Source organism: Pteropus medius, unplaced genomic scaffold, assembly GCF_902729225.1.
Source record: "Pteropus medius unplaced genomic scaffold, Ma_sr-lr_union100, whole genome shotgun sequence".
NCBI classification, from domain to species: Eukaryota; Metazoa; Chordata; class Mammalia; order Chiroptera; family Pteropodidae; genus Pteropus; species Pteropus medius.
Genome location: NW_024349802.1, coordinates 12,971,435 through 12,989,104, shown reverse-complemented (window position 1 = coordinate 12,989,104; position 17,670 = coordinate 12,971,435). Strand labels below are relative to the sequence as shown.

At 41.6% G+C, this 17,670-nt stretch overlaps 1 protein-coding gene across 4 annotated transcripts in view; it reads right to left on the bottom strand.

Annotated features, from left to right (window-relative positions):
* ARHGAP26 (Rho GTPase activating protein 26) overlaps positions 1–17,670 on the bottom strand; it is a 381,779-nt gene that overhangs the window by 47,768 nt on the left and 316,341 nt on the right. Inside the window, exon 21 of one of the 4 annotated variants that reach the window (XM_039836426.1) lies at positions 4,664–5,023. The exons of the other annotated variants lie outside the window; for them this stretch is intronic. Coding sequence (XP_039692360.1) covers positions 4,810–5,023 — 214 coding nt within the window. The 3' untranslated portion in view covers positions 4,664–4,809. Of the gene's footprint in view, positions 1–4,663; positions 5,024–17,670 lie in introns of those variants that run through there. 4 annotated transcript variants of the gene reach the window in all.

Sequence of the window (17,670 nt, the reverse complement as noted above, 5' to 3'; positions counted from 1 at the left end):
AAGAAGGATGCTGCCTTACACCCATCATCCTTGTAACCGGGCAGATCACCCAGAAAACCACATGCTTTGTCTATGTTTCTTCTACTCCTTGCACCATAGTAAAAAGGACCTTCCAATTCCTCAGCTTAGCATTATACTCTACATTTAATCAGAACCAATAGAAGAAACAGCTGCAGATAGAGAGACTGATTTCTTTTTTGCATAAAACTGTTATGGAAGATGTAGTCTATTGTGCTATTCAAAATCTTTAATACAGAACTCATATGACAAATTAATATTAAACTTTGCAACTCTTGATGAATTGGTATGCTTCCCTTGAGTAAATGACTGAACTATACATTCCATCATATTTTTCTCTTCTTTGCTATGACTGCTAGGTAGCTCAGGGAAGTTTGATGCAGAATACTTTCTATTCTCTGCCTTTGTTATGCTACTGTTATCTTTTATTCCAATTTTACTCTATGTGTATATTATGAAAAAGAGTAATGAGCCTCACGTGTTTGGTTATCAACAATGCTCAGAGAACAGTTGTCAACAGATACCTGGCACAGGTAACAATTGCTTGCACTGTCACCCAACTGTGCTTGAAACACACACACACCCATACAGAACTTGTCAGCACACAAAGACTTGAAATAAAAAACAAATGCCTGCACTTAGTAAAGGCTTGTAAGTCCTGAAAATGCTGGCCTAGTTTTAGCTGGCAACAAGTGTGTATGTGACAGTTGCCTGCAGAGATTCTGAGACGGATATAATGCCCAAGCTGTAAAGCTATCCTTTAATAAGTACACTGAAATTGGTTCAGTCCTTAGGGGAACAATATATCAGGATGCCAAGCAATAAAAGGAAGGAAAGGGAAAAAAATAAAGAGGAAGTTAAATTCCCAAATCGCAATCCTAATAGCAATCGGAACTGCGATGAGTCTATATTAGGATTTTGCCTATGCCAGAGATAAAGGCTGGACTTGCAAACATCCTGCTGCCACATCTTCAATTTGAAGGGAAGTGTAGTGACAACCAGATGGTCAGCTTTGGAGGGACAATTTTTAGTTTTGTTTTTATGACAAAAATGAGCAAATGTACGGAAATCCCACAAGTATGAAAAAACACTGTTTACCTGAGATTAGAGGGTTATGGAATGCCAAAGAAGAGATTAGCACCTCTGCCAACATACTTGAAGTCTGAAACTTTGGAAGAAAGGAGGAGTGCTAGAAAACTGTGCTCCCCTCCACCCCACACTTTGAGATAAAACAGTAACTGCCTTCCAGCAAAGGAAGGGCTGTATCAATATTATCTCTTAAGTATCTGTCAAATCTCAGGGTCTCAAGTGTGCTTCCCATCCAGAGCTGCAAACCATGGCTAAGAATGAAGGACTAACTAGTCTTCAAGACAATGAAAGACTTGTTGAGGCTTAGATGGGCGTTGGTTCAAATTTCATTTCTGCCTCCCAGCTCTATGATCTTGAGGAAGTCACTCCCCACTTTCCCCATCTGCAAAATGGGAATATTGATAGTGGTTGTTTATCTCATTGGGTTGTAAGGGAGATTAGATAATGTATGCCTACTGCTTGACTAGGGCCTGGCAACAGCAGGTGGTCGCTAAACCGTCATCTAATTTTTTTCCCTCTCATTTTCATCCTTGACATTCTCTGTCCTTTGTTATAGCTTATTCCAACTATTTCCTGCTCTCCTCTCTCCCGTTTCTTCTCTTACACTCTGGACGCCCTGACCTTTTTTTTCTAGGCACTCAGTCACTGCTCCCTTTTCTCCCATGTTCTTCTGAGCTCCCCAGATCCCTCCAGCATTAGAATTTGAGTGATCCTAGGTGATGGAGGTTTAGAAACAGAGAACATGATGGGGCTGCTTCAGTCTTTTTCCTTTTATGCCCATCTTTAGTAGCTTGTCATTATACAATCAATGCTGGTGGAGCAACCGAGCATGGCACTTGTGAGTCGGGGAGTAGCGAATTCCAACTACCTGGGTTCGAATGCCACCACTACCCTCAGGTAGGTTAGGTGACCTCTCTGTGCTGTTTCCTCATCTGTGAAATGGAGGTTATAACAGATTACCTCAGGCATTATGATGATTAAGTAAGTAAATACTTACAAAGGGCTTGGCATGCCAGTGCTTAATGAATGTTAGCTACCATCATCACCACTACCATCATCCTATATTTTATGGAGACTTGGCATGTCATGAATATCTTTTCAACCTTTGAGATCAAACTTTGTTCTCGGGAATATGAATCAGGCAGTGGAGGATCAAACTAAGGTGGAATTTTCCAGCAGCTTGATGTTTTCCTGGCAGAAGAATCTTTTCTATCCACACTCACAGCTTTTAGACAATGTCACCACCAGTTGGAGACTCGCACGTAGTTGGCTGTTGGCTGCCCTGCTGTTTCTGGCAGACCACCAGAAGATGCCACCACCCAGCAGGCTGCGCCTGGGGAGCTTCCAGAGCCGCTGAGCCAGAAGGTACCACTGCACGTGTTCATGGCTCTCGCAGAGGAGAAGAGGCCAGTCCTTTACGACTCCTTTTCCTCTGGTTAATCACATTCTAAGATGCCCTCTATACAATATGTTAGTAAAACTAATGGAGGCCAAGCCCTGGAGTACTAGTGTTTACCATATGGCCTCTAATGATCTGTGATGGGCACTGATAATAAAAACCTTTTCCCAGAAATTTGTTTCTTAAAGGAATCAACTGTGTCCAGAAGTATGTAAGAAGATGACATTTTCTTCATGTTTTAAAACTATAAAATGTTATTCTCGAAGGAGCCAGTCAGTTAACTAGGAATAAAATGAGAAATACTCCAACAACCATTTGGATTCGAAAGAGGCATTTTCAGAGAACATGTAAGGAACTATTGGGAACAACAACAACAAAAAGCACAGATTTGCCTCCTGGAGTTTAGTTAAAGCCACGAAATCCTTCACTAAATCCATGTAAGAAAGGCCCGCTGCAGCAGACATCTGTGGTCTGGGCTGTCTCCCCTCTGGGGACCACTCCCTCTCCATCCTCACAGTCCGTGTGCTCTGAATGCCGCGCTTCCCCCTTCCACCCAGCTGAAGGGGAACAGGTAGCCTAGGCCTTGCTGACAGAGCATCACGTACTCTCGGCCAGCGTGGACCAAGAGGGATTAGGCCTAGACTTCTGTTTAAACTTTTGGGGAAGACAGGCCCCTTCTTCTCTTAAATTTGGAATTTTAAGAAAGTAAGTCCAGCTGGTGGCAACCATCTCTCAATAAAGAGGAAAGTGCTTGTCTGAGAGATGAATCAACATAGAGGAAAACAACTGAGAGAGGGCAAGAGCCAGCTCCCGACAGCAACATCTCAGTGCCTGGATCCATCCATGCCTGAAGCCAGGAGTCCCTGCTTCTCAAATACATAAGTGAACCAATAAGTTTCATTTTAGCCTAAATTAGTTGAGCTGAGTTTTGTGTTATTTGTAACCGAGAAACTTGATTGGTAAATTTGATCAAGCTGACAACATAGGGTCTCAAATATAACTGCCTGTATATTTAAAAGATGTCATACTAGTGCCCAGTTTCCAGAAACATGTGAGAAAGACAGGAATAGCCAGGTCTTATTAGAGTCCAGAAAGGTCCTAGATTGAGAGAAAGGCAAATATTCCAAAAGCAAACATCCTACAGTAACTTCAACAGTGCATGGTGCCTGGAGACAGTGTGTCAGCTAAAGTCGAATGGATGGGATGCAGTTTCTATAATTCACGTATAATTTGAGAAAGAGAATGGACATTACTGATCCAAATGAAAATAAATACCAGGCTCACTTTACCAGGTTTAGCACAGTAACTTAAGGCTAAACATAGCAACCCTGTCTAAGGAGTAAAAATAAGCAGGAATTTTCTGTAAGGCTATGAGATCGCTATTTATACTCTCTCTTTACTAAGTCCACTATGAATCTGGCCTGTCCCGATTGTGTCTGAGCTGCTCTATCCATTCTTAGCTCAGAGGTAGTCTCCTAGAGGCACAGCCTGACTCCAAGGTAAACAGCCCTTGCTGAAAGCTGAAAGTGTCAGACTTATCGGATGTGCTTGGTCTTAAGTTGTAACATAGACAGGAGGAATACAGCTTCTTTCCAAATCTATTCTGTTGACTCTCTGCAGTATAAAACTCAAAGCAAAGATGAAACAGAATGTCGTAGGGTCTTGTGTGATGCTTAGAAATAAAAACAGGCCCTTTGTGGAGGAAAATGTGAACTGAAAAAACAGAGGAGTTCCAGATGGTGAGGCCTATTTGACTGTGAAGCAAAACTGCGATGAAAGTAGAGAACATCCCGGGCAAGTCAATTACACAAGATAAATTGATAGAAGATGTTCCATTGGGATCCAGCTAGCATGGAATTCTGGAATGGGAAGACAACATTACTATGCTTTCCCAGCTTAAGTGCCTAAAGAAGTAAAAACCATATCGACAGAAACAAACAATTGTAATATTAAAGATTAAAAGCATATGTTCAAAAAAAGCCAATTACGAGCAGCTCCCTGTACATGCCCCGTACATTCCTGCCTCTGAGTCTTTCCCTACTGTTCCTCTTGCCCAAAATAATCCCTGGTTCCTTCTGTCTAAATCCAAACCACTTTTCCAGACCAAAGTTCAAGTGCCAATTTGATTACAACTCTTCCTTGACCATCCTAGCTCAAAGTCATCTCTCCTGTTGGAAATTCCAGCAGCACTTTATCCTGTAGCATCTAGACCTTTCGGTCTTGTTTTATGTTCTGTATTTTATATTTCTGTTATTGCTCATTATTAAGGGCACTATCCCACTTAAATCATTAGCATGATGTGCTTATTTTTGAGGACATTCATTAATTCCTGTTGAATGAATGAGGAATACTTTGGTTGCAGAAGACTGAAACACCCGGAATTCAATTAAGGAAAAGGGTGCAGGATGCCACCGCTCTGGTGTTGCTCCTGCCATCTCCCGTCTGCTTCTCTTTGCTCGTTGTAATGACAGCAACTGGGCTTTCTCCTTGTAGTGGGAAATATGGCTGCTCATCATTCTGGAAGGCAAGATAGATTTTTAAACCAGCTCCAGTTAAAAACATGAAAATGTTATGGTCAGCCTGGCTTGGTCTCATGCTCCCCTCATTTCCTCACACTATTACCAGAATTGTGGTACAAAATCTACACCAGTGAAGGTTTTCCACCTGGTAACTCTACAAACAAATCACATTTAATTATTTAAGCACCTATGTTTTTCTTTTAACCGATGGAAATCTTTTCTAAGATACAGCATACTTTTTTTCCTACTTTCAAAAGTACACTATGTCAAACAGAATTTACTTTACTGAGGGATCAGCGTTATAAACACGAATTACTATCTTGTGCCTTCATATAATTGTGACCCAAGGGGTTACTGGGTCTGAAGGATGGCTTGCTCTTTATCCAGACTATTATTAGTCTTTACCTTTCTCATTCTTTTTTTTTTTGAAAGTACTTCTGTACCATGCCTCATTAGCAATTACAGTTGACACTTGAACAACACAGGAGTTAGTCAAAAACCTCTGACTCCCCCCAACACTTTACTACAGTCCCTCAGTATCTGCAAGGGATTGGTTCCAGGACCCCTTGCAGATGTCAAAATCTGTGGTGGATGCTCAAGTCCCTTACATAAAGTGAGATAGAACAATGCACATGGTTGGCCCTCAGCATCCCCGGACTCCCAACCCAGGATCTAAAATACTGTTTTTGATGCGTGGTTGGTTGAATCTGTGGGTGCAAAATCCAAGAATATGGAGGGCCAACTGCATATTTATTAAAAAAATCACACATAAGTGGACCAGCGCAGTTCACATATGTGTTCTTCAAGGCTCACCTGTATTAACTTTCTGTTCTGTGAGTGAACAGAGTGCAGTGTTACTTCCAAAATATTGGTTGACAGGAAATCTAGGAACCAAGGTTGTTATAATTATGTGCAAAATAAGGTATATCTTGGGTATGGCAACCTGGAACCTGTTCTCCCCTTAGTTTCCGCTAAAAGGCTTTGGAACCCAGCCCCCTCTGACCACGGATGATTAAACTACAGAAGCACTTGCCTCGGGGCCATTGGTCAATCACCGGTCAATGATGGAGCCCAGCAGAAAGCTAGCTCAGTCAGTCAGATTCTTGCTCTCTGGAAATAGGGCTGGGAAGCTGAGAATTAGGCAGAAGATTAAATTCTGTGGAGAGGGAAGCTGTGAGATAGCACTGGGCCCACAAGGGGTCATGACAATCTAAAGCTATGAATACAAAAGCCTTGAGGGGGGACAATGTGCCTGCATAGACGGTGGGAAGGAATAAGCCAGGCAGGGGAGCACTGCGCAGGAGTATCTGGACTCTGAGAAGGCCAACACACCAAGGAGCTGAGGGGTGGTGATGTGGAGCAAAAACAGCTGCTAGACTTCATTTTGGTCCTGGGTTTCTCCCAAGTGGCCTCCACCTATCCACATCTAGCTCTTTCCAGACTTTCCTGGGCTCCTGGTATGCATTTCTGCCCAACACTACCTCGATCTCCTGAGGTGACCTCTGGGTGTCCGACCAGTCTAGAAACCAGAAGAAGGAGTGGGCTCTTCCAGTTACTCAGCGTGCTCTGGTGCTCACTGCCAGGCGTGTAACTGGAATTGTTCTAGACTACTTCGGGGATGGGTTGTGATATTCTGTAACTTGGATATAACTGGATCCCAGCAAGCAGCCTCCCCTCTCATCCTGTTCCCATCAGTAAGCAGGACTCGCACCTTAATAGAACACTGAAACATCTTATGTCCTCAATTACTGTTAAAATAATTTGACCATAATTATGGCAGGTAACTTTTATTAAACATTTATTACGTGCTAGAAGCCATGCTAAGTGCTTTACAGGAACTACTTCATTTAGTCCTTACAACCACTCCATGAAGTAGATACTACTATTATTCCTATTTAAACAGATGAGGCTTACAGACATCAAGTAATGCCATGGTAACAGAGCTAATAAGCAGTGAAGCTGGATTATGAACTCAAATAAGTCTGTCCCAGAACCTAACCTCTTAACATTGTGACAGATTAAATAATGAAAACCTGATTTTTACCAAAGACTTCATGAGGTGACATGGAGAGGATTCATATCGCACACCACATAGAAGAAATTCCATAAAATTCCTTTTAGATAGTTCCGTTGCCCCAAAGTTACCCCACAACTGACAACACCCTCTGTCTTCTTTACCCAGCCTTCAAAAATCTCAACCCGTATGCCTGCCTCAACGCAACCAAAGCTTGGCCCTTAGGAGACCTGATTCCACCAACAGCTTTGCACAGACACGCCTTTCAGTCTCACAGCTGCCACATTGAGCAAAGGCAGCCCCACGGCGTGCAGGAAAGCAGTCTTGAAAGGATCCTATCCTCTCCAGAGAAAAGAGGACATCTTTATAGGTGGCAAAACACAAGTCAGCTCATCGGAGCAGAGATGGTGTTTTCTTTCTCTTCTTTACTACAAATTTTGTATTTCTAGATGAATCTGGAGTAAAGCTAAGCATAAGGCCGTTGCAACACACAAATGGGGTTCTGCCTGAAATCACACTGCTCTCCAGTTCTGGAGACCCAATGCACTGATTATATGTTCATACTCTAGTGATGGTCTTAGGTTTCTGTTGAATATTTTATGTAGAGAGACCTAATTCTTCCCAAAGTGTGCCAAGTTCAATGGGCTACACAGTGACTTTGCTCACAAGACACACCAAAAGTGAAGAATAAGGCAGAAAGCTGGCTCTGACTGAGTTTCAACAGGAGCATTGAAGTTATGGATAACAGAGCTCTCCACAGTCCAGTTCAGAGCAAGCTGTATTCAAAATACCGACTCAGTTCAGGTTCGAGTAAGCCTCTCTTTGTATCACTCCTGGAATTGGTTACCAAATTGCACCTTGAAAAGAATAAACTCCAGGAGCTGACAGTTCTGGAAATAAAAGAGCCTGAAAAAACCAGCCACATGCATAGAAAAACTATAGCAAAAAGACACTCTTTGTAATGGTGAAGCGGTGTGCTTGCTTGCAGGCATATGTCTAATTGTCTTGTGCTGAAATTAAAGCAAAAACTTAATAACTGGCTTATGAGGAAGAGGGAATTTAATTTAGAATTTTCTTATAGCCAAGAACCAGAAAAGAGTTCTCACCCCTCTACAGAAATATGGGTGTTGCATGAAAATTTACTAGCGAAACTTCTCTTTACCCATGGCAAAGCATAGTCTCTTTTCACTTATTTTTCCTGGCTACTCTGATTCAAGTTTAAAGAACGACAAAATCTCAAAAACGTTCCTTTTCCACATAAGGCCAGAAAGCAATCCTTCAAGGTATGAATTAAATTTCAGTTTCACAGGATATTTGGTGTAGGGTTTTATATAAGAAATTGTATAGACTTTTGCTGCAGTATTGTTTGGGAGGGAAAAAGTACTATCCTAATGGAGAACTGTCCTAACGAGAAATTCTGGTGGTGGTGGTGGTAGTGGTGGTGGTGATGTGTTTCAGGTAGGAGGGGCCTTCAAAAATGCAACATATTAAAATAATCAAATTCCAACTTTTCATCCCTTTCAATATTTTTTCTCTTTACATCTGTCTTATAGTCCAAATTTTATTTTATTTTACTTTTTTTTCTGGCATCTCAAATGTTAGATCCACAGAGACTTCTGTGGAAAAAACACAGTGATTGGGACACTGCACCATTTTTTCTTTTACAAGACCAATGCTTGACAATAGGCAGAATCTGAGACATAGGAAGTCTTCTGGCTAACAGGATCAAAAAAGTTAGGTCATAAAACTGGAACTCCTCCTCCCCCACTCTCAGTAAGCTGGACCAAGACAGACAAGGAAATTACAAACTTCAAAGTCGATCTAGAAGATGAAGTAGTTAGATTACTGGAAATCCTGCCCACATAATGTAAACTGCAGAGACAATTCATTTGGCCATAAATATTTTTGAGTGAATGACCAGGCCACTCACTTACTACTTAAAATCTGCCTCATATTAGCAGCAATGCTCCCCCCATGTATGTAGATCTGATTTCCCCTACCTGGGCTGTAAGAGATTTGAGAGGGGAGTGTTTTTCAATTCCTTTCCTAGTGCCTGGAACAGTGTCTTTAATAGCAGGACTTAGTTTTTGCTACCTGACTGTCAAGTCTGGCTGGTTCTGAATGCTGATATTCATGAAGGTTCCAGGAAACAGGTAGGCTACCCCAGCAAATAGGCAACTGGTGGTGCCATATTCCAAAGAGACACAAGATGAAGATAAATTCGAATTATAGTGCAATTTAAGAAAGGGTAGAGGGTCAAACAGGAGCAATTGATGAGTGTTCTACAAATAATTATTTAATTGAGGTTTTCATTTGGGACGTTTGCCGGGTCTAACTGCTGTCTGGGATGATCACATTGGCCACAGTGGTCACTAACATGGGCCTTGTCCCTACTGGATCGGTGTGTCCAGGATTCCCATGACTCCACTTCTCGACTCTCGATCTCCTGCCCATTTATTTTCACTGTGGCACATTGTAAGTGCTGCCAAGGGATGACTAAGGATGTATTTCCTCTAATTCCACTTTCACACAAAGGGTCAACAGAAGAATGGGAAAGAGGGTGTATGTATGACGGGGAATGGGGCGGCTGGTTATTTTATTTTATTTTTTTCGAAGATATGAAAACTCTCTTATGCTTCAGCTTTGGATTTTCCAACTTTCAAGCAGTAGTCTTCAAGTCAAAGCACTGAAGTTAGTGGGCTTTAATCGTCCCTGTCTGACATGGCATAAAAGTGGTCTTCCCAATTTCATTCTCCCATTCCATTCCTGGTGCCACTATCCTTAAATTTTAATCTGTAAATTTCACCTGCTTAACTCTTCTAAGGTTTTGAATATGGTGGTGAACAAAATAAACTGAAGAGGGCTTTTCAACTTGCTCAAAGCCTAAGATGATTTCTCTCCTATGGCACTGCTTTAGTTACTAAAAAGAAAAACCAAATACCTCTTTTTAGGGTGTCTAATCACAAAGAGTATCACTTCTCCTATTCTTACAACAGAAACTAAAAAAGATTATAAAATTACTAAATTGTTCCTTTTTTCATCAGCAGGAAGCAGTTGATCTACTGTCTAGAAGGCAGGGGATAGTGGCAAATGCAGGTGATTTGAGCAGTATGTCTGAGGTTACCAGGGCAACTGCTAATTATTATTGAGTAACTCTAGTGTATCTCCATAAAGGTCAGGAGTTAAGGTTTTTCCATTATATATTCTGCCTTGAAATGGGGCTTTTAAAGGAAATTGGGTAGAAAGCAGATGGAGAGTGACAGATGAAGATCAGGTGAAAGAAATATATATAGCTCAAGAAAAACCGAACTACTTAAATTTCACACTGTTAGTTGAGGGGGAGGGAGGAGGAGTTCATGAATAGCTAGCTGCTCAATGTAAAAAAAAGCGATTTTCTGATTTCCTAAGTCAAGGCTTCCCCAATTAATAAGAAATCTGAAATCAGTCCAGATGCAATGATTTCACTGGATTCACTCTACTTAGCTCCCTGAGATGAATTTCCTTTGCTGTTCCAAGAGCTACCAGTTACTAAACTGATCTGGAGCCTGGACAGATCAGCCTGCAGAGGAGGAGTCATTTGGCCATTAAATGAATGATTCGAATAGACTTAATTTTATTTTAAACATATCAAAAGCAACATCTTCTTGGTACAGGCCTAATTCTTCAATTAAACAGGATCTTACCAAGATCCCTAGCTGTTGAGAATATAACAAATTTAAAAGGTTAAAAAATATTCCTGTGCTTACTCTGGCATGCTGCATGCCTTAAACATCTACAGTGATGTAGGTCAATTAATTTTTAATAAAACCAGAAAAAATAAAAACACATTCATTCAAAAAATTTCTTTTTACAAAGATATATCCCACAACTTTCAGAAGAGAACAAAAAAATGGTGATTTCAAAAGTAAGGAAATCTATTTTTAATTGAGTTTTCAAACCTGGATGATCCATGCATGCACAAAAGAGTAGTGTTGGAAGAAAAAATCAGTGTCCCTTCCACCAGGTTAATATTTTCTCTGCCTCCATGAGAGATAACCACACAGATTCATTCCCCTGTATCTTTCCAGAAACATTACAAATATGTACATACATCTGTATGTGTGTATACCCTTGGATTCTTATATAAGTAGGATTGCACAATGCACACTAATGGTTTTCAAATCTAGCTATATATCAAAATCACTTTGGAATTTTAAGAAACATACCCAAACTCAGATCTTGCCTAGAACAATGAATGAGCTTTGAGGCTCCAGGGAAGTGGCCTAGGTATTGGTATTTCGTATTTTAGGCTTCCCAGGTGATGCTAATGTGCAGCCTGGGCTGAGAACCACAGTTACACACTCTCCAGAACCTTGCTTTGCCCTAATGCATCTCTAAAGGTTGATCCATATCAGGAGATATAGGGCTACCTCATCCCTCTGCTGTGGTGAGTAGGATTCCACTCTATCATTCATTTAGGCAGTCATTTATTGATGATTATCCCTTCTGGTTCCACTCTTTGGCTTTAATAAATAGCATGGCAATATAGATCTGTGCTAGATGGCATCCACTCTCCTTGCTGGCCTCTTCTTTGGATGGAATCAGTATGGATTCCATCAACAGGGATTACTGTACCCTCTGGCTTCCTGTTGGGTTCATCAATGGGGAGCTCTGGCAGATTAGCAGGAGGAGAGAGCCAAGGATTTATTCCCTTGTCTTCCTTTCTGAAAGGTCACCTCCACTTGGCTGAGTCTTTGGAATCTTTTCAAGGTGCCATCTTCATAGAACTCTCTACCCTTCTGGTTTCTGGTAACCATTTTCTACTCAAGTCCCTCTAACCCCAGCATGGTAATTAGTTGGATGCTGCTAGCCCTGGTTCACTGTACTGTCTCTTGTGATTCTCCTGCCCTCACTCCTTTGTAAATAAACTCTCCTTGAACTATGTCATTTTCATCATGTGATGTTTCTTCTTAGGATTCTAATATATTGTCATTGGATGGACATCTTTGCCCTTATTTGTGGACAATATCGTCTCGGTTCCTTCTGAAGACATGGCTTCTTCACATAGGGTGACAAGAAGAAACAGGGTGGTCCTTACAGCAGCTATCTTATTCCTTTTCTGAGCATTCTGACCACAGCCAGGGGACAGACCCATCACCTCTTCCATTTGTAAGGAATTCTGGAAGGAACACTACAATGTCTTGGGGACAACCCTACTGCTTCCTTAAGAAGGAAGCTGAAAGGCACCGGAAGGGAATCAGATAGAGCAAATGACTAAAATGCAGAGTATCAGAGTAACTTCTTTTCAGAAACGATTTTTCTTTTTGCTATAATGACAGTCAGATCTATACAGAGTTATAGGTTGGAAAGGAATTCCTGAGGCTAAATTATCCCTCAGTGAAAACTCAGGATTGCAATTAGGTTCTAGTCTAATTAGTATGGGTCCAACTGACTCCACAAAACCGAGAAACAATAGGGTAGATGGCTTGACAAGGCTCCTGAGAGCAAAGACCCAAGCCTGCTGACTTAATGCAAACAGCTTGAAGCCTGTCTTGTAAGAGAAGCGCTTCTATATTGATTTTGGTGTATTTGTTATTTGTAGTTAATTTAGTTCTAGGCGCTTTAATTTATATTAAAATTTTTATCTCGATGTTTTGAATCCAGGTTGATTTCTGTCACACCAGAATCAAACAGACAAAAGTAACATTGAGTTACTGTTTATTGGTAGGGGGGCAGTCTAAGAACAAATAATGATAAGGTAATACAAAATAATAGTAGCAATCAATTTTTATTGACCACTTGTGAACCAGGACATTAACTAAGTGTTAAGCAGGCATTATCTCATCTGACCCCTGCAACAACCTTGAGAGCAGGTCTTATTATTATTATTATTATTAACTATTACTATTATCATTTCATAGAATAGGTTTAGCTCAAGAGGGCAAATAACTTGCCCAAGTTCACACAGTTAGGAAACAGCAGAGCCCAGACTTCACGACAAGGCCATGTGGGCCTTTCCCTACCCCAGATCCCAAAACTTTTGTACATGATAGAACCCATTTCAGCCCTCAGATAGCTATGTGTAGCCAGAAATTTATATATAAACTAAATCTCTGTTCTCCTGAAGGATCTCTGCCATAGTAATGCCATCCATTATGAGAAACACATTTCCCCCATCAAAAGTAGTGTTGATTTAGAATAGCATTTCCTACATTGTGGAATCCTGTTTTAAGAGGCTAAAGAGAAGTGCTATAGAAAACATGTTAGTGGTCAAACAGGTTTAGGAAATGCAGCATAACACATGCCCTTTGAGAGATTTGTAACGGACATATAAAAGGCTCAGAGGTCCAGTAGTCAAGAATTTGCTGCGCTTTATCCAACTCAGCCCTTGCCTTTCCACCTGTCCCCACTTCCTACCTCAGTCCAGGGAATGCCGATTTAGAAGTCTCAGATCTCTTATGCATGGTGATGCTGATACGCCCTTTTCAGTATAACATACCCTGAGAGCCGTTTTCCTGTCAATGCAAGGGTTTTGATCTCATGTTACAAACACAATAGGTGCTCAATAAAAATATCTGTTGCTTGATTAACTGATGCACCAACCTTCTATTGATGTGTGACCTAAAGGTACGCATTTACAAAGCAGCTGGCTGACTTCCTTGGAGAGTTGGAAAGTGCAGTACTGGTGAGCTAACGGGGTTCTCCTGAGAAGCAAACCCATTAGCCCTCAGTCTCATAAGTTGTGAGAGATCTCAAAGGCCAGGGGCAGGGCACTCTTAGCCCCACTACTATCATCACAATTAGAGTGCCAGGCTTGGACCTGGGAGCTTGACAGTGCGGTAAATCCTGATTTTATTTTTGTGGAAGTCCACCAGTCTAATGTACTATAACTGTAGTTTTCAGACTTTAGCATGTGTCAGAATCACCCATGGGACTTGTTAAAACAGAGTGCTGGGATCCTCCTCCATAGTTGATCCAGTAAGTCTGGGGTAGGGCCTGATAATGTGTATATCTAACAAGCTAAAAGGTGATGCCAATGACGCTGGTCCCAGGATCACACTCTGAGAAAACACTGCACTGGGCTGAGACGCTGCCTAGAAGACTCAATGAAGCCGCCAGTAAATCCTGCATGGTTTTCTAAATTCGTAATGCAGAGGAGGGGTTAAACATGAGATTCTAAGGCCATTTCCAACTAGAAATGTGTTCCTAGATAAGTAAGCATCTGCTTTCCAGATTGACTAAAAAGGTTTAAAAAGCAATACTTTAACTCTAATATGATTTTAATTTGCCCAGTTTAGAATCTGAATCTATGAATAAGATTGCCCCAAATTACATACATAGGGAGAGAAACAATTCTAAATCTAACCCTAAGTGGGAAATAATGGCATTTTGGAGCTCCTTCGAAGTCCCCTTATAGGCATAACAGTGCTGAAAGCCATGTAAAATCTTAAGCCTCTTTCCTACCCTAAAGATTCTACCAAAAATCCAAGATTTAAAATGCTTAACACCTACTTACACATATACAATGCAGGGCTGTAAGCATTTGAGGGCAGCTAAATTCAGAATGAAATTCATTCATTCATATGTTCAACCCCAAGGCTTTGGCCTCTACTATGCGTCACAGCAAAATTTTGGAACTGTTGTAGAATATTAACAAGATTGATTAGTTTACAGAAAAATTAATAGAGCCTTTATGTAATTTTAGCTCACAAAGGGGGAAAGAAAACTATAATGCGTGTGAAGGAAAACATTTTTCCATTTATGATTCTCACTATACTGGAAAACAGGGATGTGGCTAAGCTTTGGAACTGTGTCCTGTCCCCACCTCCTCCCATACCCCCTCTCCTGACAGGCTGTACAGATCCAAGTGCCACTGGCAGCCCTGGTGCTTGGGAATAAAATCTTACTGGGTCATAAAGTATGAAGGCTGCCTCAAGCAATTTTATGTGAAAAAAAGAACTGCTAATAACCAAACACATTTATCCAATAAAAGTCGGATGGGTCACTAGGCAGGAATCTCCACTCTCAAACAAGTGAAGCTAGCTGGGCTCCTGACTGGCAAGGAGATCTTGGCTGGGGAATGGGAAAAGCTGACAGGAAGCCACTCAGAAAACAGGACTACGGGCTACATCAGTGACCATCTCTGAGAAGTCAGGGGAACATGGCTTGGTACTTGAGGAGCTGTGGCTGTGGCAGCCCCAGGAGCCTGAAGTGTCAGAGGAATAGTTTTGAACCTGTCCAAGAAATGACCATAAACAAGCAGGCTGAAACCACTGTGGGGGTTGGGAAGAACAAGAAAGGGCCAATGATTCCTCGTGAAATGATTATGCATTTAACTTATTTCCCAAGGTGAGGAAAGCCACCAAGTTTTCAGGGGAAACAGTCTGAAGAGACCTTCTCTGATTTGGGGTGGGTGAGAAACAGAATCTTCAATCTAACAGGAAAGATCCTCCTCCACAGAATACTGATTCAACCACAGAGAAAAACTTCCTCTTTCAAATCCCTGCATTCCAAAGGATGACAAATAAAGATCATCGTAGTAAAATCATAGCTGCCTGTTTGGGTGTAACTCTTTTGGCATAAATAGCACTTAGATGGTAAAACTGCTTAAAGAAATGCCATTAATTATCACTTGTCTGATGCATATTGTTCATTTTGTGATTCATTTGGTCTCAATAGATAACAGCTACACATACAGCTTATCGAGTACCTCCATGAGATCTGGAGGTTTCCAAAGTTTTCAGGAACAGGCGTGCCTACCTGGCCTCCCCACTCGCTCTGCTCCTGCTCTTTAAGGTGGGGCAGTACCTGCCTCTATAGAAGTTCCTTCTTGTCACCGATAACTCAAAGACTGTACTGAAGACAGCTCTGGTCTGGGATTCAAGGTAGGAAGGTAATGGGGATAAGTGAGGACGACAGCCTGGGACATTTGTCCGCACACCAAAAATGCATGATATATGAGTGATTTACCTCCTCTCTCCACTGGAATATAAAATCAACTGTTTTTCTGTTGTTGTTGTTTGCTTGTTTATTTGTTTGTTTGTTTTAAATCACTGAATCTTCAGCACTCAAATGCCTGGCCAACAGTAGGTGTTCCAACAATATTTGTTGAATGAATGTTGACTGAATAAGTAAAACATACGTAAAATTTTAGAAATATCTCTCAAGGGAAGTTTTCCCCAGGTTTCATCCAAGAGCATCTGACTCAAAGTCAGAAGGAGCCATCAGTGCTTCAGAGAAAACAACTCTGTCTGGAAGCAGGCCTTGTTTTCTTTCTGAATTCCAGGGACTGTGCTCTCGCTTCTCACTGGCCACTAAGATAGAACAGGACAGTTGACTTGCAGAATGTGAAGGTGCTTCGTGTGCACACATCTCTTAGGTCACCAGAAATGATTTGGAAATGCATGTGTGCGTGTCAAGTGGAAAGAACGAGAAAAACTCATTTACGGGGCTACTGGGCAGTGAGTTATTTCTTAGGGGTAGAGACTGCTTAGGCAGAGAGAAATCCAAGGTGGAAGGCTCCTCCACTGCGGTAACCATCTCCCGCCCTCCTAGCCTTCTTTTAATCATAGCAAGCCTCTCTACCCCGACACCAGCAGTCTGAAAGGGAAATTACTGCAGTATCTTATGTCCCTAGAGGGATGTCCCCTGACTTCTTTCTCAGCATTTGTTTACTTCCTCCTTAAAAATCTCTATCTTCCAGAAGGTGGTGGCAAGATGCCAACTCTATTGGTCATTGTGAGAGGAGAGAATGACTCTTATTTCTGCAGTCCTTTGTAAGCACCAATTTAACAACCTCAGTTCTTAGAGACAGGTCAGTCCCACTTCTTCCACCACAGAGAGGGAGAGAATGGACACATTCAGGGCCAAGGACTGGCACCAGCCGGTCAGTGCTGATGCCAGGATTACAGCACAAGGTTTCCTGCTTTCCAAGCCAGTATTTAAGCTATCTTTCTCATTGCCTCAGCCATTAGCTATGAGTTTTGTTTTGTCTCTTAACTTCTTAGAATCTCATTTATGAATCATTTTTTTTCAAAGAAGATTCTGAAAACTGAGAGGTTAGTCTTCATGCTGGCACCACTCTACTACAGTGAGAAGCTTCCATATCTTTCTGCTTTACCCAGGCAGCCCAGCCCCATCCAAGTAGTAACCCATGACTCCAGTCACAAACTCATAGGCCTTGTGACAGTTAACTATTGCTAAATAACTGGTTCAAACTCAAGGGCTTAAAACATTCACGATGTATTATTTCTTATGAATCTGTGGGTTGACTGGGCTGCTTTTTTGTTGGTCTTTCCTGGACACACTCATGTGGGTTCATTCAACTAATTGGTGGCCTGGGCATTGGGCTAGGCTGGGATGGCTGGGGTTTTCTCTCTAGGAAGATAGACATGGTGGTTTTTTACATGGTGGTTGGGTTCCAAGAGGATGAAATGGGAAGCTACAAGGCCTTCTGGCCTGGGCTTGAAAGTCACATGATGTTACTTCTACCACATTTCTATCGATCAAATCAAGTCAGAGAGTGAAGACCAGCCTAGATTCAAGGATTCCATCTCTTAATGGGAGGGGTTACAAAGATTCTTTGGTAATGTCTAATTTATCACAGGCTTTCAGGCAGGAGATATAAAAGAGTGAAGCAGGCCAGTTGTGAG